At 37.1% G+C, this 24976-nt stretch overlaps 2 protein-coding genes across 5 annotated transcripts in view; both read left to right on the top strand.

The window, feature by feature from the left end:
• Positions 1-10056, top strand: part of LOC308692479 (uncharacterized protein) — a 35864-nt gene extending 25808 nt beyond the window's left edge. For 3 of the 4 annotated variants that reach the window (XM_081368528.1, XM_081368527.1, XM_081368525.1), the window contains 7 exons: positions 1567-1671; positions 1747-1794; positions 2305-2355; positions 3211-3243; positions 7654-7770; positions 7888-7938; positions 9443-10056. In XM_081368528.1, the coding sequence (XP_081224654.1) occupies positions 1567-1671; positions 1747-1794; positions 2305-2355; positions 3211-3243; positions 7654-7770; positions 7888-7938; positions 9443-9471 (434 nt within the window). In that variant the 3' untranslated portion in view covers positions 9472-10056. The remainder of the gene's footprint in view (positions 1-1566; positions 1672-1746; positions 1795-2304; positions 2356-3210; positions 3244-7653; positions 7771-7887; positions 7939-9442) is intronic. The other variant, XM_081368526.1, reaches the window with a different exon arrangement.
• A 2739-nt stretch (positions 10057-12795) lies between these two features.
• arsh (arylsulfatase H) overlaps positions 12796-24976 on the top strand; it is a 12973-nt gene continuing 792 nt past the window's right edge. The window contains exons 1-7 of the mRNA XM_081368542.1: positions 12796-12882; positions 13058-13142; positions 13228-13371; positions 14142-14263; positions 18209-18331; positions 21591-22014; positions 24555-24708. Coding sequence (XP_081224668.1) covers positions 13114-13142; positions 13228-13371; positions 14142-14263; positions 18209-18331; positions 21591-22014; positions 24555-24708 — 996 coding nt within the window. The 5' untranslated portion in view covers positions 12796-12882; positions 13058-13113. The remainder of the gene's footprint in view (positions 12883-13057; positions 13143-13227; positions 13372-14141; positions 14264-18208; positions 18332-21590; positions 22015-24554; positions 24709-24976) is intronic.

Raw genomic sequence — 24976 nt, 5'->3', positions numbered from 1 at the left:
AAAAAGCATTATAGTCATGAAGATAAAATAATCAAATGAGTAATTTTGATGTGATGTGTGTTACTGTCTTTTCCGCGTGTCAAAGTAATTTAATTCCATTTAAGACTCCATTTTACATCTGACTCCATTTTATCACAACCTCGAATTTAGGTTAGATTGCCAATTGGTTATTGGTCAGTTATATAATAGTTTAGCAGCGCATTTGATTATTCTTTTCAACTCTTTACTTATATTTTACCCGTTCATATTAGGAAGCTATGTCGCTGAGAGATCCTCACGGCTTGTTTAACGTGGGTCTCACGATCACAATCTCGTCAGCTTCGGTCATCAAACAGAGGTAACTCTGCTATATACATGAGATCGCTCGCATTCACGCTTACACAATCAAATATATTTTTAGTGGTTGCATACACTTGAAATTAACGTAACGTTTCCTTCAGTAGAGGTATGGCCACTATTACAGATAGTCAACCAACTTTACTTGTCTTATAATAGCTTTGGATTGGCCATGTCGTGATTTCCCACGCACACTTATCTAAAGTAACACTAAACTAAAACTGAGGTAAGACACCCAGATTTAGACTGGTCAAACAGCACTTTTGCTGCCCTAAACGGAAATTAACTTCTTGTCTTTGCAAACCAAGTACACTTGAATCAGTGCCAAATATTAGTCGTCACTAATCCGACGCAAAACTTGCGGGAACATATGAATCCGTTTAATCTACTTGGGAAAGTAATTTCAGAGTCAGTCGGAATAAAATCAAATGTAACAATTTTACTATGTCAGGTAAATGTATCATGCCAATTTCATAATCAGTTCAAAGATAATCAATACAATAACATCAAATGCTCAGAGATAAAGAGTACAAGATGAAGGTTAAACCCGACATTTTGAAAAATACATAATGCTGAAGTCTTTGAGATCCTTACACATTATGGACTGATCGGAGTTTCAGAATCACCTCTTCAGCATCTCCCTAAACACTCAGACCAAGGCAGAAACCTCTTTTCAAACATGAGTTCACTTTGGGAATTTGCATTAATCACCGTCCCAGACTTACTGGAGACAGAGGTTGATTTACATGGAAACATTTGCTAACAATGGGAATTTACATGGAATTTACACCTTTGAGAGTAGGATGCCATTCGCCTGGAAGACACACCCTCCTCTGTGTGCCAGTTATCTCTAAACTCTTAAATGCCTTTTTACCTTTTGGTTTCCTTCTTTGGGAATGAGACCTTTGTACCAGTCGCACTGGGACATTTCAAATGATATCAAACATGTGTAATACTGTATGATAATTATTCACATTAAACCATATAGATTCTTGGGTGAATGTTGGTGATCTCAGCATGAGAGAGAAGGAGTGGGGGAAGAGGGGAAGAGGTGTAGATTAGGATGATTCACTCTCAAGAGTGAGTTCAAATGTTAATTTCCTTTGCCCTCTCTTCCAGATTTTGCAGTCTTACACTTTTCATGAGATTCACTGGAATATAGTTATTTTGTCGCAGTGTTTTCTGGACTAAATGTCATATTTTGTCTGTAATGTCTGTGTTTTTTCTTAGATTCCGGTGTCGTAATAGAGGAACCAGTGAATATTGATGAACCAGTGAATACTGATGAAGAAGTGAATATTGATGAACCAGTGAATACTGATGAAGCAGCGAAAGGTTTGACTCTGGATTATCAGTAATGGAGTCTGACACCATGAAAACGTGTTTACATGTGCTTTTGTGTTTCTCCAGTTCATTCTAGAGGATTTGATCTTTCTGATGCTTTCAGTGAAGATACAGGTGAGCGATAATTTCAAAGCTTTAGTGCATTTGTGTATTTACTTTCTCTATCATTTAACAGAAACTACATGCATTATTCATTATTATTAATTAATAAATAAATTAGTGCTGGGCAACGATTAATCGCATCCAAAATAAAAGTTTGTGTTTAAATAATATATGTGTGTGTACTGTGTCTAATTATTTTCTATATATAAATACACACACATGCATGTATATATTTAAGAAAAATGTGTTATTTATATATAAAATATTTAAATATAATATAAATTATGTATAAATATATATACAGTATATACATGCAAATATTTCTTAAATAGATATACATAATACATATATCATGTAAACACAAACTTTTATTTTGGATGCGATTAATTGTTGCCCAGCACTAATATAAATACAACTACAGTAGCATATTTAACTTTTTAATGCCTGCTATTCTGAATGCAATGAATGTATAGAATTAATACATTTCAGACGGAGTGATTAATGAGAGATTTTTGCTCACAGAAGAGGTTGATATCGGAGATGCAGACAAGCAGAGCGCAGATCATGGCAAAGGTACGCCTCTTTTTGTCATATTTACGTGGTGTTTTGCATTTAAATCTTACATGTTTAAACTAATTATACATTATTTTCAGGTTTGGTCAAATCAGCCGAGTCTGGCCTAAATTATAAGCCTTTCAAAATAACCGCTCAAGGTCATAAAACACTCAAAATATATGTGTTTGTTGTCAATTAAATTACTTTTTAACGTTAATCAAAAATTTAAGGGCAAATATAACAACCATTAAAGTATAACATTTCCATAATCACGGTTTCTGTACACTGCAAAACATTATTTTATTACTCAGTCTTGTTCTCCAGCACAAATATCTAAACATTCTTAAATAAAGATACATTTACTGGAGAAGAAAAATGAATCCTTGTTTACTGAAAAACTGATCAAAATTAAGTGAGTTTATGCCTTAAAATGAAAAATAATCTTGTTTTCCCTTTGAATTAAGATGATTTTTCTGCCCGCATTGGCATTGATATATTTGTTCTTGTTTTAAGCAGAAACTCACTTAATTTGAATGATTAATTTCAGAAAACAAGAGTTAATATCTTCAGTCATTTTGCTTCTCCAGTAAATATATCTTGTTTTAGTTTAGATATTTGTGCTGGAAAACGAGACAAAAATAAACTATTTTTTGCAGTGTGCGTCAAAGTGATAAACAACTCATCAGGCTTTTATAGGCAGGATTTGTTATCTTTCCCAGAAACATGGAAAAATAAATCATCAAAAATTGTAAGCAATGCCTTATATTTAATGTACTGTATAGGAAACATGGTAATTGTATTTTCTTCATATTTCACAAATATGGTTATTGCCAATATTTATGTTTAATCTCATTGTTCTCTCTACTATTACAGCTCACAGTGCAGGAGCCGCTTCTGGGCCAAAAGGTATCATATTTTTAAATGATATTAAATAATATTTAATATACACAAGCTCGAGGATTTTTCCTCGTGTCTCTGTGATCTTATGGTCTGTAGATGTGGTTCTGGTGCCTCCATTGTGTGTCTGTGGGATTATTTTCACCCGTTTTAGGATCACGCAGGTGAACATTAGCAATTCTCATAGACTTTAGTCTGGTTAGACGTTATACTGAATGAAAACGAGGCTGTGAGGGACAGACTTTACATTGGCAAGCTCTATAAAAGTCCTTTGATCACATGATTTCCACAGCAAACGTTTCATCAGTATGTTGTTAAACAACATTACAATCCATTGAACACACTGCATTTCTATTCCTCACAGCCTTATTCCTGTTCCTAAGAATTAACAGCTATCCTGATTAAAGTCTATATTTATTGATGTGAAAGAAGCACTGAAGACAATGAAGCATGACTTAACAAACACAATTAATAACACGATCATCGTCCGCATGAGTCGGTCATCTATAATACCTGCCGCTCCACCCAATAACACACGCAGAACAAACACACATCAACTAATACACACGTCACGTTTGCGTACAACACACACATTGACGTTATAAAACACAAACAGTCTGACTCATATCATCTAACATGCTTCATGAATGAAAGAAAACAATAGGAGTGGCATATTGAAATTATGAGATGAAGACAAAATTACGGCATATTAGTCAAAGTCGAAGTCATAATTACAAGAAAGTTGTTATGAAATCAAAAGTCTAAATTATGAATTATCCTATTGGGGATTCACATTTATTAAACACAAACAGTCTGACTTATATCATCTAATATGTTTCATGGGAGAAAGAAAATAATATGAGTTTGGAGCAAAATATAACAATCAGAAATATGACAATTGAATATGATTTAAAAAAATGGAAATTAACATTAAAGTGAAAATTATGACAAAATGTCAATGGAATTGAGAGTTAAAAAAATTCTGAATTATCCTTTTCGGTTGACGTTATAAAAAAAATTCTGAATAATATCATCTAACATGTTTCATGGAAGAATGAATATAATATGGGTTTGAAGTCACATGTTGAAATTATGAGATGAAAAATCAAAATTATGACATAAATCTTTTAATTTCACTTTTTTAATCTCACAATTGGCAATTTATTTCATAATTAGGACCTTTTATGTCAATTTCCACTGATAATTTAAACTTTTTTCTCATAATTGTCATTTTCGACTGATCATTTACTTTTTTTCTCACAACTATGACTTTTTATGACTTATGTCATCATTTCGACTTATAAATCTTTTAATTTCACTTTTTTAATCTCACAGTTGGTAATTTATATGTAGAAATGATGACATAAGTCATAAAAAGTCATAGTTGTGAGAAAAAGTTCAAATCATCAGTGGAAATTTAAATAAAAGTTCATAATTATGAAATAAAAAATCTAAATTGACGGAGATTGACGTTATGGAACAATAACATTCTGACTAAGATCATCTAGCATGTTTCTTGGAAGAGTGAAAATAATACAAGTTTGGTGATAAAAAGTCAAAATTATTATTATTATAAGTTATGAGATTAAAAAGACGAATTTATGACATAAAATATCATGATATTGAGATCGAGGTTATAAATCAAAGATTCTGATTAATATTATCTAGCATGTTTCACGTTTGAACGGTTTGGAGCGACATGAGAGCGAGTCAGTGACGACGTGATGATCGTCAGTCAGTTTTTCCTTCATAATCTGGGAACACGTTTTTCCTATCTGTGTTTTTGTGTGTCTGTGTGTGTCTGTGTGGTTGTTGTGTGTCTGTTTGGTTGTTGTGTGGTTGTGTGTGTCTGTGTGGTTGTTGTATGTCTGTGTGTGTGTGGTTGTTGTGTGTCTGTGTGGTTGTTGTGTGTCTGTGTGTGTCTGTGTGGTTGTTGTGTGTCTGTGTGGTTGTTGTGTGTCTGTGTGTGTGTCTGTGTGTCTGTTGTGTGTCTCTGAGGGAATAAAGTGCACTTGAGTCTTCTGTTTTGTTCTCTCAGGATCAGTAAATCAGATTCAGTCTTGTCTTTCTCCTCTTTGAGGGCTTTTCCCTCCGTCACTGCATGGAGGGACCGAACTGATGTTTCTCTGCAGCAGGGCATTGTGGGTAATGCTGCATTAGTGCCTGTGATAAACACTGAAGCATGGAAATATCAGAAATTCAGAAACAAAAAATCATATTTTTGCCAAACCTTTGTGAAAAAAAAAACGTTTATATTGAACATAAATGTTCTAGTTTTCCTCTTCTCTAAAATGTCTCCAGTTTTGACCCTCAGCCCTCCTGTAATACAGACACACATTTACCCAGTTCCTCATGGGACTCTCATGCTTGTTATGTAAATTGCATATCAATATGATCCATATGACGAAATCATGCAACACTTGTCAATACCTTCTAAAGAGGTTTCACGTGAAATGTCTTTTTAAACCTACGGAAGTCTATTTTCACCACATATAAAATAACTTTCTTTGGTAAATCATAATTATAAGAAAGAAAGTCAAAATTGTAAATTAAAAGTCAAAATCCTGATGAAAAAAGTCGCAATTATGACATACTAAGTCATAACTGACATAAGAAGTCAAAATTCTGAGATAAAAGTCATAAAAAGTCATTGTTTTATGTCATAATTTTGAATTTTTATGTCACTTTTTATGAGTTTAAATGGGATTCCATGTAAATCTGAAGTGGCTGTATTCTAATGCTGCCATCTAGTGGATCATTGTGTGAATCTCTTGTTACTGTCTATCCACTGATATTATACAGTATAAACATCATTAGTGTTTTTGAGCTTGACAGATGTTGGAAAAGAGCTTTGTGAGAACTCTGAGTAAAGAGCAGCAAACAAGTTCAAAACGATGATTAGGAGACCATTCCTCTTTAATCTGTGTTTGCTCTGACTTCAGTGAACGAGCAGATGTTCTGTGTGTGTTAGATTGGGTGGAGCGGCGGCAGGTATTATAAAAGATCAACTCATGCGGATGATGATCGTGTCATTAGTGGTGTTTAAGTCAAGCATCACTGTCAGATATACTCAGTGTTAGGGGTTTGCCAAAATCCCTATAAGTGAAACCTATTTTAATGCAGGAACCTGAGTTATATCTACAGACCAGAAGATCAGAGGTGCGAGAGGGAACTCTTCACCCAGAACCCCCTAACGTCTATCTAGCAACGCCCCTAGCAACTACGTATCAACATCCTACGAACCACCCATAACCCTCTTGTGACTACATGGCAACACCCTAGCAACCACTCAGGACCCTTAACGACTACCTAGCAATGCCCTGTCAACCATGCATTATATCCTAACAACTACCTAGCAACAACCCAGAACTCCCTAATGTCTATCTAGCAACACCCTAGCAACCACCCCAACAACTACCCAGCAACTACCCCAACAACTACCTATCACCCTATCAACCAGCCAGTATCCCCTAACGAATACATAGCAATGCTGTAGCAACCACCCAGAACCCTCTTATAAATGCATAGCAACTCCCTAGCAACCATTTAGAACTTCTTAATGACTGCCTAGCAATTCCCCATTAACCATGCATAATAGCCTTACAACTACCTAGCAATGAGATAGCAATCACTCAGAATCCCCCAACAAATACATAGCAACGTTCTTGCAACACCCATAACCCCCTAATGACAACGCCCTAGCAACCGCCTGGAACACCCTTAATGACTACCTAGCATTGGCCTAGAAAACACCCAGAATGCCCAACAGCAATGCAGCAACACACTAGGAGCCACCCATAACCCCCTTATTGACTACATAGCAATGCCCTAGTAACCACTCAGAACCTCCTAATGATTACCTAGCAATGCCCTAGCAACCATCCAGAACACCTTAATGACTACATAGAACTGCCCTAGTAACAAAAAGAACCCCCTAATGATTACCTAGCAATGCCCTAGCCATAGCAATGCCCTAGTAACCACTCAGAACCTCCTAATGATTACCTAGCAATGTCCTAGCCATAGAACTGCCCTAGTAACCACTTAGAACCTCCTAATGATTACCTAGCAATGCCATAGCAACCATCCAGAACACCCTAATGACTACATAGCAATGCCCTAGTAACCACGCAGAACCCTCTAATGATTACCTAGCAATGCCCTAGCAACCATTCAGAACACCCTAATGACTACATAGAACTGCCCTAGTAACCACAACCCCCTAATGACTACCTAGCAATGGCCTAGCAACCACCTAGAGCTCCCCAACAACTACCTAACAAACACCAGAACACCCTAATAACTATCTAGCAACCACCCAGAACACCCTAACTCCCTAGCAACGCCCTAGCAACCACCCAGAGCACGCGAGCAGCCGTATAGTAACATACTGTGTGGTTTGGTTTGGTTCTGTTCCAGACAGTGGATCCGGTACGGTTGTTGGTGTCGTCTGTGGGATTGCAGTAGCAGCTGTTGGTGCCATAACCGGATACTTCACCTATCAGAAGAAGAAACTGTGCTTCAAGGTCCAGAGAGGTCTGTGGCTCGCCTCACGCTCTAGAGGAGAATCAGTAGCACATAATCATAGTTACTCGTCATATGCATCTAGTCCGTATGTTAATTGTTGAATGAGAACATATGCTTTCTCTTCAGGCGACCCAGAGAGCGCCAAAGAAGAGAACGGCACTCAGAGCGACCCACAGGGTGAGCCAGTCACAGCTTATTTACACCTTTAAAATGTGTTTTTCACTGAATATTGTTACATATATGGCATTAGATAGCAGCATAAACAAGTGCTTCTCGACTGGTGGGGAGAAACAATGATGAAAGCAAATCATAAAATACACTAACCACATAATCATGCATAATTTTGGCATTAAAATAAAATAGTTAACTCTTTCATACAATAAACAATTCCAGTACTGTTGGTTTGCCACATGATGGAAAACCCCCGTCACATGATGTAGAGCCGGCAGAACCTGATTCCTCCAAGAGCCACATGTTCCTGGATCAATATCTTTGTTGTTCCTGGAACAACATTCCAATCAACCAATCAGATTTGAGGGACACGTTTACAGTTTATGTCAAGTTTAGGCTGACAACATCAGTTATTCACTTATCATTTCACTCTGATTTTAGGGAGACGTTATGGGTGGGGTTAGGTTTAGGGGTTGGGAAATGGTTAGGATTACATTTTTGGACAAGAATGTTGTTCCAGGATCAAGAAAATATGTTGACCCAGAAACACATCTAACTCTGCATAATCAGGACGTGCTTAGAGCTGCACGAGGGCAACGATTAATCGCGATTAATCGCATCCAAAATAAAAGTTTGTGTTTACATAATATATGTGTGTGTACTGTGTATAATTATTTTGTATATATAAATACACACGCATGCATGTATATATTTAAGAAAAATGTGTTATTTATATATAAAAAATATATATATATATATATATATATATATATATATATATTATAAAATATGTATAAACATATATACATGCAAATAATTCTTAACTATACACATGAATATGTGTGTATTTATATACAAAATAATTATACACAGTACACACACATATATTATGTAAACACAAACTTTTATTTTGGATGCGATTAATTGTTGCCCAGCCAATTGCTGCAGTCTATTTAAAATATTTAATGAATCTAAATTAATTATTTAAAAAAATCAGGTTGCGTGAATGATTCAATGACTTGACTCAATGACTTGTTCCATTACTAGATGAATCAACAGGTTTTGAACGAATCTCTTGAATGATTCAATGACTCACACATTTTTAACAGTCACTTGTCGCCACCTACTGGTGTAATGATGTAATTTACAATCTTTATTTGAAGGGTCAAGTTACTTTCAAAACTTTCAAATTTTGATCACTACCGTAAACACATATGAAACACAACTATAAACTTTTATCCTAGAACTTCTGTGATAATCTGAATGATTGTAAGACAGAAATAATGACAGTGTGTGGTTGAAAAGATGTTGAATGAATGCATGTTTGTGAAGCCGTTTCATGACAACGGCCCTCTCTGGCGCAGAACGCAGATCTGAATGTTCACTGTGATTCGACAGAGACAAATCGTTGTCATTTAAGAATAATATCTTTTAACTGTTAATCGCACAGCTCTATACTATACTGTATTTCTGCATTCTAACACGAATGTTTATTCTGTTTTTCACGCAGTTTTAAGCACCCTCCTGGATTCACCCTAACTCTGCCGGTGAAGCGGGTCTGCGGGCCGAGGATTCCCATGAAGCTACTGTGAACCGGTGCACATCATAACTACTCGTTCTCATCTCGAGAATCAGAGTGAACTTCACAAACAATTCATGTGTTTTCATGCATTCACAGTGCAGCACAAACGTTCATTTAGAGCTCCTGACGCAGATTATTCTTTCATAACACCCTTCTCCCACTGCTTCGACTGCAGTTCTGAACTAGCACATAGAACTGTTAATAACTTGTTTTGAATGTAATTTCACGTAGTTTGAATGGGACGGGATGCGTGCACGTGTATGCATGTGTAATTCGACAGCCTTTCTGGAGAGGCATTTCATTGCATTACTTTAAAAAGTGTCATGTAGTTTCATTACTGTGTCTTTAATCACACAGTTTTGTTCGATGTTTAATTGTTGCCTCTGATTCATAAAAAGCAAATCTCACACCCTGGAATGATTCACTTTGAAATTGTGTTGTCTGACCAAATAGAATTCATAGGATTTTTTCTTTCTGTTTTGTTTTTGTTATTTTAAATTCTGTAAATAATTGTTGAGTTTGAATAAAGGGTTGGTTACATTAAATGACTATGTACACAGTTAATTGCACACAGTTTTATAATGCAATGATTTAATGGCACAAACCAGAACTGCACAAACATCAAATGCCAATCATGTAACTTTAGAGGGAATATTATTCATTATTGTAGCTATATAACAATAATAACAATGCAAATTATAAATTATAAGAAAAAGGTTACCCTATTTTAAGGTGTCAGTGTTACAGTATAAGTATACATTTAAGTACTTATATGTACAAATAAGTACAAATCTACCTTTTATGTCTAAAATACTAGAAAAAGTTGTGTCCGCTCAACTGGGCTCTTTCTTGCAAGAAAATGACACCTATGAAAAGTTTCAGTCTGGATTCAGGCCGCATCATAGCACTGAAACTGCGCTCGTTAAAATCACAAATGATTTACTTTTAGCTTCTGACCAAGGCTGTATCTCAATATTAGTTTTACTTGATCTTAGTGCTGCGTTCGATACTATAGATCATACAATACTCTTAGATCGACTACAAAATTATACTGGTGTTCAAGGACAAGCATTAAGCTGGTTTAGATCGTATTTATCTGACCGCTACCATTTTGTTTATTTAAATGGAGAAAAATCGATCATAACTCCAGTAAACTATGGAGTGCCGCAGGGATCTGTGTTAGGCCCTCTATTATTCTCAATATATATGCTGCCACTTGGAAATATTATAAGGAAACATGGAATTAGTTTCCATTGTTATGCTGATGACACTCAAATCTATATTTCATCACGGCCAGATGAAAACGCTAAATTATCCAAATTGACAGAGTGTGTTAAAGATATAAAAGATTGGATGACGCATAATTTTCTTTTATTAAATCCAGACAAGACAGAGGTAATACTTATCGGTTCAAAAAACCACCCACAAAACCTCTCACAATACAACTTTAACATAGTAGGATGTCCTGTTACTTCATCCTCTACAGTAAAAGACCTGGGTGTTATATTAGACTGCAACCTGTCTTTTGAAAATCATATTTCATATGTTACAAGAACAGCCTTTTTCCACCATAGAAACATTGCTAAGCTACGTAATATGCTATCAGTTTCTGACGCAGAAAAGTTAGTTCATGCATTCATGACCTCGAGACTAGATTACTGTAATGCGTTATTAGCCGGTTGTCCTGCATCCTTAATAAACAAGCTACAGTTAGTCCAAAATGCCGCCGCTAGAGTTCTAACTAGATCAAGAAAATATGATCATATAACACCGATTTTATCATCCCTACATTGGTTACCTATAAAGTCCCGTATTAATTACAAGGTATTGCTACTGACTTATAAAGCCCTAAACGGCTTAGCTCCAGTCTATTTAACCGATCTTCTATCGCCCTATAATCCATCGCGCTCTTTAAGATCACTAAATTCGAGGCTTTTGGTCATACCTAGGATATCCAGATCCACCAAAGGAGGGAGAGCATTTTCACATTTAGCACCAAAACTCTGGAATAGTCTTCCGGATACTGTTCGTTGCTCAGACTCACTCTCCCAGTTTAAAACTAGATTAAAGACGCATCTCTTCAGCCAGGCATTCATATAATACTTTTAATCCTACAGTTAAATCCGACCTCTAGTTCATAAACGCCAGAGGAGAACTGGCCCCCGACTGAGCCCGGGTTCTCCCAAGGTTTTTTTTTCTCCATTAGGTCACCTGATGGAGTTTTTCGGTTCCTTGCCACTGTTGCCTTTGGCTTGCTCAGTTGGGGATATTTGGGGATATTTAATTGAATTAATCAATCAACGATACTATTGATCAGCATTACCGAACGTAGACGTTCCACTAGAAACAAACATTGATGTATTGTTCTAATTTATTACTGTGAAGCTGCTTTGATACAACCTGTGTTGTGAAAAGCGCTATATAAATAAACTTGACTTGACTTGACTTGACTACTGAGTATTAATAATTTAATACAAGTACTTACTATAGGGTTAATTGCATGTAATCATGCATAATTTCAAGTTATTACTACAGTAACGTGTAACACTGTCAAATAAAGTGTTACCAATAATAATAATAATAGCAATAATTTACATTGTGGTATAATGCATAACATCATTACATTCAATGTTACAGAGAAAACAAGTAAAACATAAATTAAGTGTTCCCTTTAAGCAATTAACCTTCTTTGAGGAATTATTTCTCATTATTGTAACCATGGTGAACTCACCACAGGATTAGCTCAGAATATTACTACTAATAATAAACTCAATGTAAATAATTATTATTATTATTAATAATAGTCGCAATAATTTTCATTGTGGTACTATGCATAATAATATGCTAAATGTAGAGTCATATTTTTGAATTATTGCACACATTTAAATAAATATTTGAGTTGTGCAGAAGCAGCTTTTCCAGGCAAACAACATGAGCGATGTGAAAGCAGACTTTGGGACTTTGGTAAAAGACTCTTTGTTCGACTCTACCGTACAGTGTCGACTATCAGCGCACACTGTTTTAACACACTCTGTTTAAAATAAAAAAAACAGGTATAACAATCACACAGGCATGTGTCGAACGAACTGCACTCATTCTGTTCACATTAGTTGATAATTATTAAATAAACCGAGTTCGTATGGTTCGCTAATTAATATATGCGTCTATATATGTGTGTTTACGGTAAGTGCGTCTTTCGCGAGTGCACTGGGAATGTGAAATATCCTGTCCAGTCAATCCAGTCAAGTCACCTTCAGTTATATAGCGCTTTTAACAACATAGATTGATTCAAAGCAGCTCTACAGTGATAAGAGGAGAGTGAGTGTAAATCCTGTGAAGAATCGAGGAAACTGACTTTTTAAAGCAAGGTAAGCATATAAAAGAAACCTAAAGAGAGAATATGAGCTGCATGAAACGCATGTATGTTTGCATGTTCTGTATGATCCTGCTGTTCATGATTAGATCAGCTGATGTTCAAACTCCAGCAGAAGCGCGTGCGAGTGTTGTCATTTCCGTGATCACGTGTTCTCCTCCTGCGAACAGATCAATCTGAACATGTCAATCATCTCACCTGCAGTTTAGAGGAGCTTCATCTCCAGATGCTGCTGATGGACAACACGAGCTTAAGGTTTCGTGCATCTGCAGATTTCATACATCATCATAACACACATGTGTTGCTGTTAGAGAAACTGAGCTCTGGTGTGCCTTTGCAGGTTTTTTGCAGGTTTACTGGTTCTGTTCCAGTCCAGCTTGTGTGTCACACATGCAGATCCTGATTTCAGACCCAACTTCGTCCTGATGATGGTGGATGATCTGGGCATTGGAGATCTCGGCTGCTATGGAAACGACACCATCAGGTGAATGAAAGAATAACTGGATTCTGTCATCATTTACTCACCCTCATGTTGTTTCAGACCCTTATGGTGTTATTCTGTCCTTGGAATATGAAAGGAGAATTTATAAAATCTTCATGCAACATTTTTTTTTTTAATGAATGCAGTGTTTTTTTTTTTTTATAATAGTTTTATTTATGCTTTTTGGCAAAATATTAACTGCAAAATCATTAGATTACAACAAATGTTAAACAGGTGTATGTAATATGCTTTATGCATATTTTAAAAGCTATAATAATAATAATAGTAAAATTATATTTGCTGCTCACTGTAAAAATTGTGCAAACAATATGCTAAATAACTTTATATGTTAATACAGTAATGCCATTGTCTGGGCTGATCTTTAGAGACCCACCAAATGGTGTCATTTATTGGTGCTCCTGTATGAATTAATATTGATTAAAACATGAACAAACATCTGTCAATGGGGTCCAAAAAAATCAAACTTGAGTTGACCAAAACGAGATTATTTCTCTGACCCCATTGGCAGATATTTGTCTGATATTTCGCTTCATTCTGATCAAATTTTCAGCATGCATTTCCTAATATCGTCAGTCATTTTGCTTCTCCAATAACTGGATCCTGATTTAAGAATGTTTTCGATGTTTGTTCTGGAAAACAAGACAGAAACACTGAGGAAGAAACTCATTTCTTGCAGTGTAGGTTTGAAACATTGTAAGCTCTGTTTTCCGCTAGTGTATTAATGCGCAGATGTTGTTGTGATGTGTGTGAAGGACTCCGAACATCGACCGTCTGGCCGCCGCCGGAGTGACACTGACCCATCATATCTCCGCGGCTCCTCTCTGCACTCCCAGCAGAACCGCTTTCATGACGGGCCGCTACGCTCTCCGCGCCGGTGAGGAAACACAGCCGTCCTTTATACAGAGGGAACATTATTTGTGAATATGATTTCACATAATGCCCAAATATATAAGAAAAAATGACACTTTACCAGGGCCGGATTAAGAATTCAGAGGCCCCTCTTTAGGCAGGCCAAATGTACAGACCCTTTCCAAAAAATTAGAATATCATGGAAAAGTTTATTTATTTCCATAATTCCATTCAAATGTTAAACTTCCATAGATTATAGATTCAGGGCCCACAACTTAAACGATTTCAAGTATTTAGTTGTTTATTTGTACATAATGTGGGCTTCCAGCTCATAAAACCCACGAAAACAGGATTTTACATGGAAATACATGATATTACATGAAATCACACAGTAATTCCACAGTGATACCATGGTCATTGAACCAGGTTTTGGTTCTTTTGGCAGTGTGGGCAGGTGCAAATCCTGCTGGGAAATGAAGGAAGCATGAAGTGCTCTGGAAATGTCCTGGTAGACGGCTGCGTTGACTCTGGATTTATTAAAGCACAGTGGACCAAAGTCCTCTTTTCTGATGAGAGCAAATGTTGCATCTCATTTGGAAACCAAGGTCCCAGAGTCTGAAGAATGGAGAGGCACACAATCCAAGATGCTTGAAGTCCAGTGTGAAGTTTCCACAGTCTGTGTTGGTTTGGGGAGCCGTGTCATCGGCTGGTGTTGGTCACTGTGCTGTCCACTCAACGCAGCCGTCTACCAGGACATGTCCAGAGCACTTCATGCTTCCTTCAGCAGACAAGCTTTATGGAGATGCTTACTTCATTTTCCAGCAGGATTTGCACCGGCCCACACTGCCAACATAACCAACACCTGGTTCAGTGACCATGGTATCACTGTGGAATTACTGTGTGATTTCATGCAATATTAAAATTTTTTGGAATCCTGTTTTCGTGGGTTTTATGAGCTGGAAGCCCACATTATGTACAAATAAACAACTAAATACTTGAAATCGTTCAAGTTGTGGGCCCTGAATCTATAATCTATGGAAGTTTAACGTTTTGAATGGAATTATGGAAATAAATAAACTTTTCCATGATATTCTAATTTTTTGGAAAGGGTCTGTAGTTTGTCCAAGGACATTTTAATTAGGCATTTATTCCCTTAAGAAAATTTTGTACATTTTAAGGTTAAATGCATCAATCTGGTGCACTTTGAGAGCTCAAAATTAAGAGCTTCAACCCATGAACTGTGCACTTAAAGCTACACTGTGTAGGATTTTCTCCCATCTAGTGGTGAAATTGTTTATGACTACCAACTGAATATTACTTTCTAGCCCCTCCCATTCCGAGGGCGTTTTTAACTCCTACGGTGGCCGTATTATTTCAAATCTGCCGGCAGTCGTGAGTAATCTCCCCCTCGCATTCGTCACGGTGCCACTGAGTGTAAAAACGCGAAAGGCGAAGCTTGAATTTCCAGGTATGTCCCTCTTTGGCTGATGTATTTTCAAGATGGAGGCGCAACATTCCGCCATTCGAGCGACTCGCTCGTATGTATTCTAAATTGCAGATTATACACTTACGAGAATACTTAATTAGTTGGTTGAAGTGATTACACATTAATGAGAATGTATAATTTTGAAAGAACAAAGTGTTTTTTGCTTAAAATATGTGTAGTTTTAAGGATACTTAATTAAAGTCTTGTGCTGTTTTATAAAGGCACAAAGTCATATCACGGTTTTGATTTTAGTTCGTTGGCAAAATATAACGCTAGAGACCTTTATGTTAGGCTATAAATTGTACATCTCATATGTGTTGGGAAAAGGGAGAAGAGCGAGTTCGGCAAAAGGTGGATTCGAACTCGGGTCGAAAGCTACTTTCAAGCACCTCACGCCCTACGACCTATGCCACTGTAAATATTAAAGGGTTACTTCAGGATTTAGCATTAAGCTTTGTATTAGTAGAAAACCTGTAGTATTTTCGAATTACCATGCTTTCCCCCCTCATATCCCCCTGAGAGGAGAGATTTATGTATTTTTTGTCTGGAAAAAATCCTCCGATGACGCAAAAATCGTCATTTTGCGTCATCGGAGGATTTTCTGGCCAGAGGCTAAAGACTACAGCCAGTAGATGGCGTTGTTCCGCATGTTTTCAACCCGCCCATACAGGGTGGGATCTCACTCACAGAATGTACACAGTATCAGCCGTCTTTCTTTGGAAGCTAAGCTAGCATGCTCTTGTTCTGTGGAGAAAGCTGAATAATAGGAGAAAGCTGAGTAAGTAGGGGTTACCATCTTCCTTTTCCCGGACTAGTCCGGTGGGCGAGACTGTTAAAAATGTCCGGGATTCGGCTTTTTGCGTTCTGCTGTCGCCATTCATTGTTTACATGCACACCTCTCGTTTCAATCTAACTGAATTAATTCCGATCGGTGAATCTGACTGTAGTGTTTACATGAACGCTAAACAAGTGATCGGTTGATGTGCGTTTTAACATTGCTAAGAAAATTCCTGCTCCTCCGTGAGAGATGCGAGACCCGGCGCGTCTCAGTATGAAGCCACCGGCCTCGCGCCGTTCTCCCGCGGCCGTCAGCCTCGTCCTGCTCGCCACAGTAAACATGATGAATGGCGACTGTAGAACGCAAAAGCCGAATCCCGGACATTTTGGGTCTCTAAATCCCTGGCAAACTCATCACTTACTTAGGCTAGCCTTGTTGTTTTCAACTGTGCTCTCTAACCGGTAGGCGTGGCCTCCTCAGGCAGCGAAGCAAGTGCATTCTGGGAGTTGTTGTCTTTCATCCACATAAGCCAAAAATACATTTTCTGGCTTTTCTCAGTCTAGAAAGCTCCAAATTCAAAAATTTCTCCACATTTCTTCTACTTAAATTACCTATTTTAAATACACATTCATCTTCCCAGAGGTGAAGTATCCCTTTAAGTGGCGGGCGTCTTTTTGCCCAAAAGACAGGCACTTAGTGCAAATATACGCTCTGTTATCGGAAATGTAAAAAAATAAAGGATTTCTTTTCTTCCACTTGCTTGGGCCCCATAATGCCCATTGGATAATCCAGCCCTGGGTGCCCCCCCTATTGGCTGGTGCCCAGGGCACTCGCCCAATCCCATCTATGGATAATCCGGCCCTGCACTTTACAATAAGATTTAGGGGCAGATTTACTAAACAGGGCAAATAAACGTGAGAGCGCAGATTAAAGAACACAGTCAGATCATTTCCATAATGACCAACACAATCTACCAGGTAGCGTCTGGTTTAAGATGGGCTTTTTTTGGGCAGTAAATAATGGCGCAAACACTAGTACATTAACAAGCGCAAACCTTAGTAAATCACCTTGTGTGATTCATTTAAATACTCTCCTCCCATGAATGTTGCGTCTGAAAGGGAAACTCCTACAAATGCATATACAATAATATCAGCCAGAAAAATGACCCTGTCCTCGCCTTTTCAGCGCTGATTCTTCACTGCGTGACTTTAGTAAATCCTGACAGTAGTTTTTAAAGGGTAACTAAACCCCTGGTCAGAGCCTGACTCCACCCACTGGCAATATTTGAAAAATGCTGGAAAAGTGGGCAGACACCAGCGTTACATTACAGGGTTCCTACGCAGTTTGGAAAAATATGAAAAAAAAGAAAACCTTATGGAAAAATATTTACGTTTCTTGACTATTTCCCCTATTCAGTTTTCAAAAATAACACAGAGGAATGAAATCACTGCAATCACTTTCAGAACGATCTTTTCCAGCTGATAAATGATATAAACACTGACAGCCAATCAGAATCCATCCTCAAGTTTTGTCGTTCTGTTGATGGATTCTGATTGGCTGACAATGTTTATATCATTTATCAGCTGGAAAAGATCGTTCTGAAAGTGATTGCAGTGATATTGTTCCTCTATAATAGTTGTGCTGTGGACTCTGAGTCTGTGTGTGTGTGTGTGTGTGTGTGTGTGTGTGTGTGTGTGTGTGTGTAGGTCTGGGCAGCACAGGTCGAGTGCAGGTGATTCTGTTCCTCGCTGGATCAGGAGGACTTCCTCCGAATGAAACCACCTTCGCTAAACTTCTGCAAAAGCAGGGTTACACCACCGGCATTGTGGGTAAGACACTTAATACATACTATTATAAGGGTGAATCAGTCGCAAAGGAGTCCATAAATTATAATATGCATAACAATTATTTAATACATAAAGAAAAATATTTATGCATATAGTAAATACGGTAACACTTTACAGTAAGGTTCATTAGTTAACATTAGTGAACTACATTAGTTAGCATGAACTATTAATGAACTGCACGTATACAACATTTATTAATCTTTGTTAATGTTAATTTCAACATTTATTAATTCTTTATTTAGATCTTGTTAACATTAGTTAATGCACTGTGAACAAACAATGAACAGCTGTATTTTTATTAACTAACATTAACAAAGATTAATAAATACAGTAACAAATGTATTGCTCATGGTTAGTTCATGTTAGTTAATATATTAACTAATGAACCTTATTGTAAATCATTTCCGTAAAAAAATATTATTATTGCATGCATAAAAAAATGATAGTATGCATAAAGAAAACCATTGAAAGTTGCTTAAAAATGATCGTATACTCACACTCATGTTGTTCCAAAACCAAATGAGTTTTGAAGAACGTTGGTTTCTCAAAATATATTCTGTTTTGTTCCGCAGAAGAAAGAAAGTTTTAATATCATGGATACACTATTGATATTTTGAATTAGTTTATATTTTTACATTTTCTGTTTTCGTTTTTAGTTTTTTAGTTTTTAATGTCTATTTTTTTTTTTTAAATGTCACTTTTAGTTTTAGTTATTTTATTTCAGTTCACCTAAAACATAAGCATTGGCTCATCATTTACTCGCCCTCATATCGTTCCAAACCCATAAGACTTTAATTCATCTTTGAAACACAAATAAAGGCATTTATAAAGAAACCCGAGAGTTTTCTGTCCCTCCATTGACAGGAAACCAAAACTTCGAAATCCACAAAAAAAGGTCATAAAGGCGTCGTAAAAAACAAACCCATATAAATTGATCGTTTTAATCCAAGTTGTGTGTGGCGATATGATCGCTTTGTATGATGAACAGGTTTAAAAGGGTGAGTAAATGATGACAATATACATTTTTGGGTGAACTATCACGTTTATTTTATTTCGAGTGAAAGTGAAGGTTTCAGATTTAGTTAACGATAACTTTAAAAGAAAGTCAAACCGGTTTGGAACGACTCATGGAACTGAGAGTAAATGATGAGCGAATGCACATCTTTGGGTGATTTTTATTTATTTTTTGTAAATAAATATATATTTATTTTAGATGGACTCGATAATGGTGAGATCAGATCTTACCGGCTGTCGTCAGACTCCTTGTGCATACACAAATCTCACTGGATTATTACAATTAATGGCAAAAAGAATGTTTGGAAATGTAAACTGATATTTCCTACTGACACACTACAGCAAAAGATAGAAATAACTGACTTAAAACCATTTTGTGTGTGTGTGTGGGGGGGGGGGGGGGGGTATTAACATGCCTAAGACTTTTGCACAGTACTATATATAATTTTAGCATTAGCCTGTTGACTGTCAGAAAAGGACACTTGTTGAGCTTTTTTTTATTGGCTTTTTTTTTCCCCCATTACATATTTATTTCAAATTTCTTTATTGGATTTTTCTGCATGGAACATCAAATCAACAGATAACAACACTGGCTTTATGAAATTATCATTCCACACTGTTAATAACCCAATAAGAACGTCCCTCAAATCAGCAACCAACATCTTCCAATAAGGGAAATAAAAGAAAAACAACAACACAATATTGATATCTTCACAAACAAAACACTTTACAAAAATATAAAAAAATATTTAAAAAGTTTTGGGCAGGGAATGATTCTCAGCATAAGTGTCTTGACAGTTAGCGAGTAAATAATCTAAAAAGGGGCGCCACAGTTTATCAAAGGTCCAGTGGTTATTAAAGAACCTGGATATTAAACCTGGTTATTAAAGAACCAGTGAGTGACAGTCTGATTTTTTCCAATTTAATGCAAGTGAACACTTTCAGCCTTGAATCAAAAGAAGGGGATGAGGCATGTTTCCACTTCAAGAGGATGAGACGTCTCGCTAGTAAAGTAGTAAAGGCTAGAGCCTTCTGAACCGGTACTGAAAGGTTCCCATCACATATTATAATTCATCATCATAAATTAGGTGTCGTTCGAAAGCCTAAACACTCAAAAATCATCCTGTGAGAACTGTTAACAGGTTAAACTGAGTTTGATGTTCACTCTTTAGGTTTGTGCCATCAGTGTTTAAATCCGAACTATAAACGTATCCAGTTCTCTGTGATAATCTGAGTTATCGTAAGACAGAAATAATGACAGCGTGTGGTTGAAAAGACTGTTTGTGAAGGCGTTTCATATCTATACATGACAACGGCTCACTCTGGCTCAGAACGCAGATCTGAATGTTTGCTGTGATTTTGTCAAAGTTTTAATAGACAGAGACGAATCTCTGTCGTTGAGGAATATGATCGTGTGGGTGTTTGAATAGATGATGTGTGTTATTGAAGTGCTTTCGCTTCTGCTATAATCTGCTGAGTGTAGAGAGATCTACACTCAAAAAAAGGGTGGCGGTTAACAGGTTAAACTGTGATTTTGATGTGTTCACTCTTCAGGTAAGTGACATTTAGGTGTCCTTGGTGTCGTTCGAAAGCTTAAAACACTCAAAATTCATCCTGTGAAAACTGTTAAAGGGGGGGTATAATGCCCTTTTCACAAGATGTAAAATAAGTCTCTGATGTCCCCAGAGTGTGTGTGTGAAGTTTTAGCTCAAAATAGCCCACAGATATTTTTATATAGCATGTTAAAGTTGTTACTTTTTGAGGGTGAGCAAAAACACACCGTTTTTGTGTGTGTCCCTTTAAATGCAAATGAGCTGCTGCTCCCGGCACAGAGGGCGGAGCTACAACAGCTTGTGTGTGTGTATGTTTATGTAGCTTATGTGTCATTTATTAGCATATTCTGTCATGATAATCTATAAATCGTGTTCTGGGGGCGGGGTTTATGTAAATTCTAGGGTTGGTGATGTCACTAACCCTGGAGGAAGCTTGTGTAGTTCCTACCAGCCGTTTGTTGTAGTCCTTAAAAAGCGATTTCTTTAAAAGCAAATATCTCCCTTTGCTTTGAACTTTGAGCGTTGTAACTTTGCAGATGTTGTTTATGCTCAAACAGCAACATTACACACTAACTAAAGGTAGAAAAGTAAAATCATAATCAACCAGCCCTTTAACAGGTTAAACTGAGTTTGATGTCCTGCTTGTCTTTACGGTGTGTTCACTCACTCTTCAGGTAAGTGGCATTTGGGAGTGAACTGTGAGAGCAGGAACGATCACTGCCACCATCCCAACAATCACGGCTTTGATTTCTTCTACGGGCTTCCCTTCACCTACTTCAACGACTGCCAGCCTGGAGAAGGGAAGGATGTCCTGGTGGACCTGCAGGAGATGCTGCGGAAGATTTTTGCGCTGGTGGCGCTCGCGTTCCTCACGCTGCTTCTGGTCCAGGCCGTCGGGCTAATGCAGATCCGCCTGACGCTCGTGGTGTTTCTGGCTGCTCTGTTGCTGCTGAGCTTCTTGGTGCGGTTCGTGCCCTTCGAACTCCTGAGGACCTGGAACTGCATCATCATGAGGAACGGCGAGGTGGTGGAGCAGCCGCTGAACCCGGAGACGCTGAACGCGCGGCTCATGAATGAAGCGGAGCAGTTCGTGGAGAGGTAGGCTGAAATTCTCTAATTCTGACATTAGAATGCTGCTAGCATGTTGCTAACATAATTTAATGCATTGCTATCATTTTTTTTACAGGTTGCTCTCATGATTTAACACATTGCTAGCATGTTTTAACATGTTTCTATCATGATTAGCCTGTTGCTAAAATGATTTAACATGTTGCTAGCATGATTAGCATTTGGCTAACATGTTTTAACATGTTACTAGCATAATTAGCATGTTGCTAGCATGATTTAACATGTTGCTTGCATGAATGAACATGTTGCTAGCATGATTTAACATGTTGTTAACATGATTAGCATGTTGCTTACATGACTGAACATGTTGCTAGCATGATTTAACATGTTGTTTGCATTAATTAACATGTTGTTTTCATGATAAGCATGTTGTTTACATGATTTAACATGTTGATTACATGATTTAACACATTGCTAGCATGTTTTAACATGTTGCTAGCATGTTTTAACATTTTTTAACACGTTTTAACATGTTGCTAGCATTATTTAACCTATTGCTAGCATGAATTAGCATGTTTCTTACATAACTTAACATGTTGCTAGCATGATTTAACATGTTGTTAACATGATTAGCATGTTGCTTACATGACTGAACATGTTGCTAGCATGATTTAACATGTTGTTTGCATTAATTAACATGTTGTTTTCATGATAAGCATGTTGTTTACATGATTTAACATGTTGATTACATGATTTAACACATTGCTAGCATGTTTTAACATGTTGCTAGCATGTTTTAACATTTAACACGTTTTAACATGTTGCTAGCATTATTTAGCCTATTGCTAGCATGAATTAGCATGTTTCTTACATAACTTAACACATTGCTAGCATGTTTTAACATTTTTTACACGTTTTAACATGTTGCTAGCATTATTTAGCCCATTGCTAGCATGAATTAGCAGGTTTCTTACATAATTTAACACATTGCTAGCATGTTTTAAAATGTTTTAGCATGTTGCTAGCATAAATTAGCATGTGTCCAAAGATTTTACGTTTTGTTTGTTATTATCTTCAATGAAAAAATAAAAATAGAGATTATCATTAAATATTACTGTAATATGATTAAAGTCTAAATTAAAAGTTAAAATAACAAAAACTAACCATTTTATATATATATATATATATATTATTTTTTTGGTAAGCAAGCACATAGCAACTGCCTAGCAACCCTTCAGCAACTACCCAGAACACTAGGCAGCCGTCAGGGTCAGTTAGAGCAGCTCGAGCGGTTTAACCGCGGTCATTCACTAACGAACGAGTACATGACTGAATGTGTCAATCTTTAGCATGTTTGTTCAAAAGGCTTGAGGAAAAGACAGTTACTCATTTATTATTAACAGTGAATCGCACGCAAACATGTTCAGATCACATTTCAGCCCAACATCAATATATATATATATATTGAAATAAATAAGAAATTCTAACATTTCTTTTAACATCATAAAAACATTTAACGTTTTGTTTGTAATCATTATTTATAAAATAGAAAATCTCATTAAATATTACTGTAATACAATTAATTAATTTATACTTAAATCAAAACAAAATTAATTAAGCAACCACATAACAACTGCCTAGCAACACTTAAGCAACCACCCAGAACACCCTAATATCATCCTAGCAACGCCCTTGCAACCACACAGAACACCCTACCAACACTTTAGCACCCACCAAAAACACCCTAGTATCATCCTAGCAACATCCTAGCAACCACACAAAACATCATAGCATCATCGTAGCAACCACCCAAAACACGTCAGTATCACCCTAGCAATGCCCTAGCAACCACCCAGAACACCCTAATATCATCCTAGCAACGCTCTAGCAACCACCCAGAACACCCTAATATCCTCTTTGCAATGCGCTAGCAACACCCAAAACACCCTAGTATCATCCTAGCAACACCCTAGCAGCCACCCAGGACTAAAACCACCCAGACCACCCCAGTATCTCCCTAGCAATGCCCTAGCAACCACCCAGAACACCATATCAACCACATATGCCCTAGCAAACACCTGTACATGCACCGAGTCATTTAATTATAACCAATTAATTTACCACAATGTAAATAAATGTATTTTTATCACTGCAATAAAAAATAGCTAAATTCTATTTTACAATTTAATTGTCGTTTTTATTACTGTAATAATTTTTTTTATTTGTTTACAGTGAATTAATTTGTTCTATTTAAATGCCACACAATGCAAAACAATCTTTAAACTTGATGTAAAATATAATTTCTCATTAGTTTCTTTTGATTTTGTGCTGACGTGTTCTTGACGTGTTTGCTGAGGTTCACCCGTGAACTGGAAGCTGTAAAGCTCATCTGCATGCATGCTTGCTTAATAGTGTGGTAATTAAGACACTAGTCCTGTCCGGACAGATCAGCTGTTCGTCTCCCGGCGTTCCCACGCTCACGATTATGGGCTGTTTTTCTGTGCCTGCCGTGGGAAACGTCTTTGGTTTCTGTTTAGAGTGATTGTTCATCATGTGATTTATGATGTCAGACACCGAGACGGGCCCTTCCTGCTCTTCCTGTCATTTGCACACGTGCATACGCCCCTCTTCGTGTCCGAGAGATTCGCCGGGAAGAGCAAACATGGGCTGTATGGGGACAACGTGGAAGAAGTGGACTGGATGGTTGGTAAGAGATGGATTTCTGTTCTTTCCGACCCATGCTAACAGTTATAACAGTAAATAGACAAATTCGCCAAGAAAAAAGAAAGCAAATCAAACCAGCAACACCTTTGCAACCACCCAGAACACTCTTGCATCACCCTAGCAACCACCTGACAACACTATAGCAACAACCCAGAACACTCAAACATCACCCTAGCAATGCCATAGCAAACCATCTAGAACACCCTAGCAACACTACAGCAACAATCCAGAAGACTCTAGCATCACCCTAGCAACCACCTAACAACAC

The sequence above is a fragment of the Scardinius erythrophthalmus genome (assembly GCF_964197995.2).
Source record: "Scardinius erythrophthalmus genome assembly, chromosome: 6".
Classification (NCBI taxonomy): Eukaryota; Metazoa; Chordata; class Actinopteri; order Cypriniformes; family Leuciscidae; genus Scardinius; species Scardinius erythrophthalmus.
The sequence above is the reverse complement of the archived record's forward strand: the minus strand, read 5'-3'. Positions and strand labels throughout refer to the sequence as shown.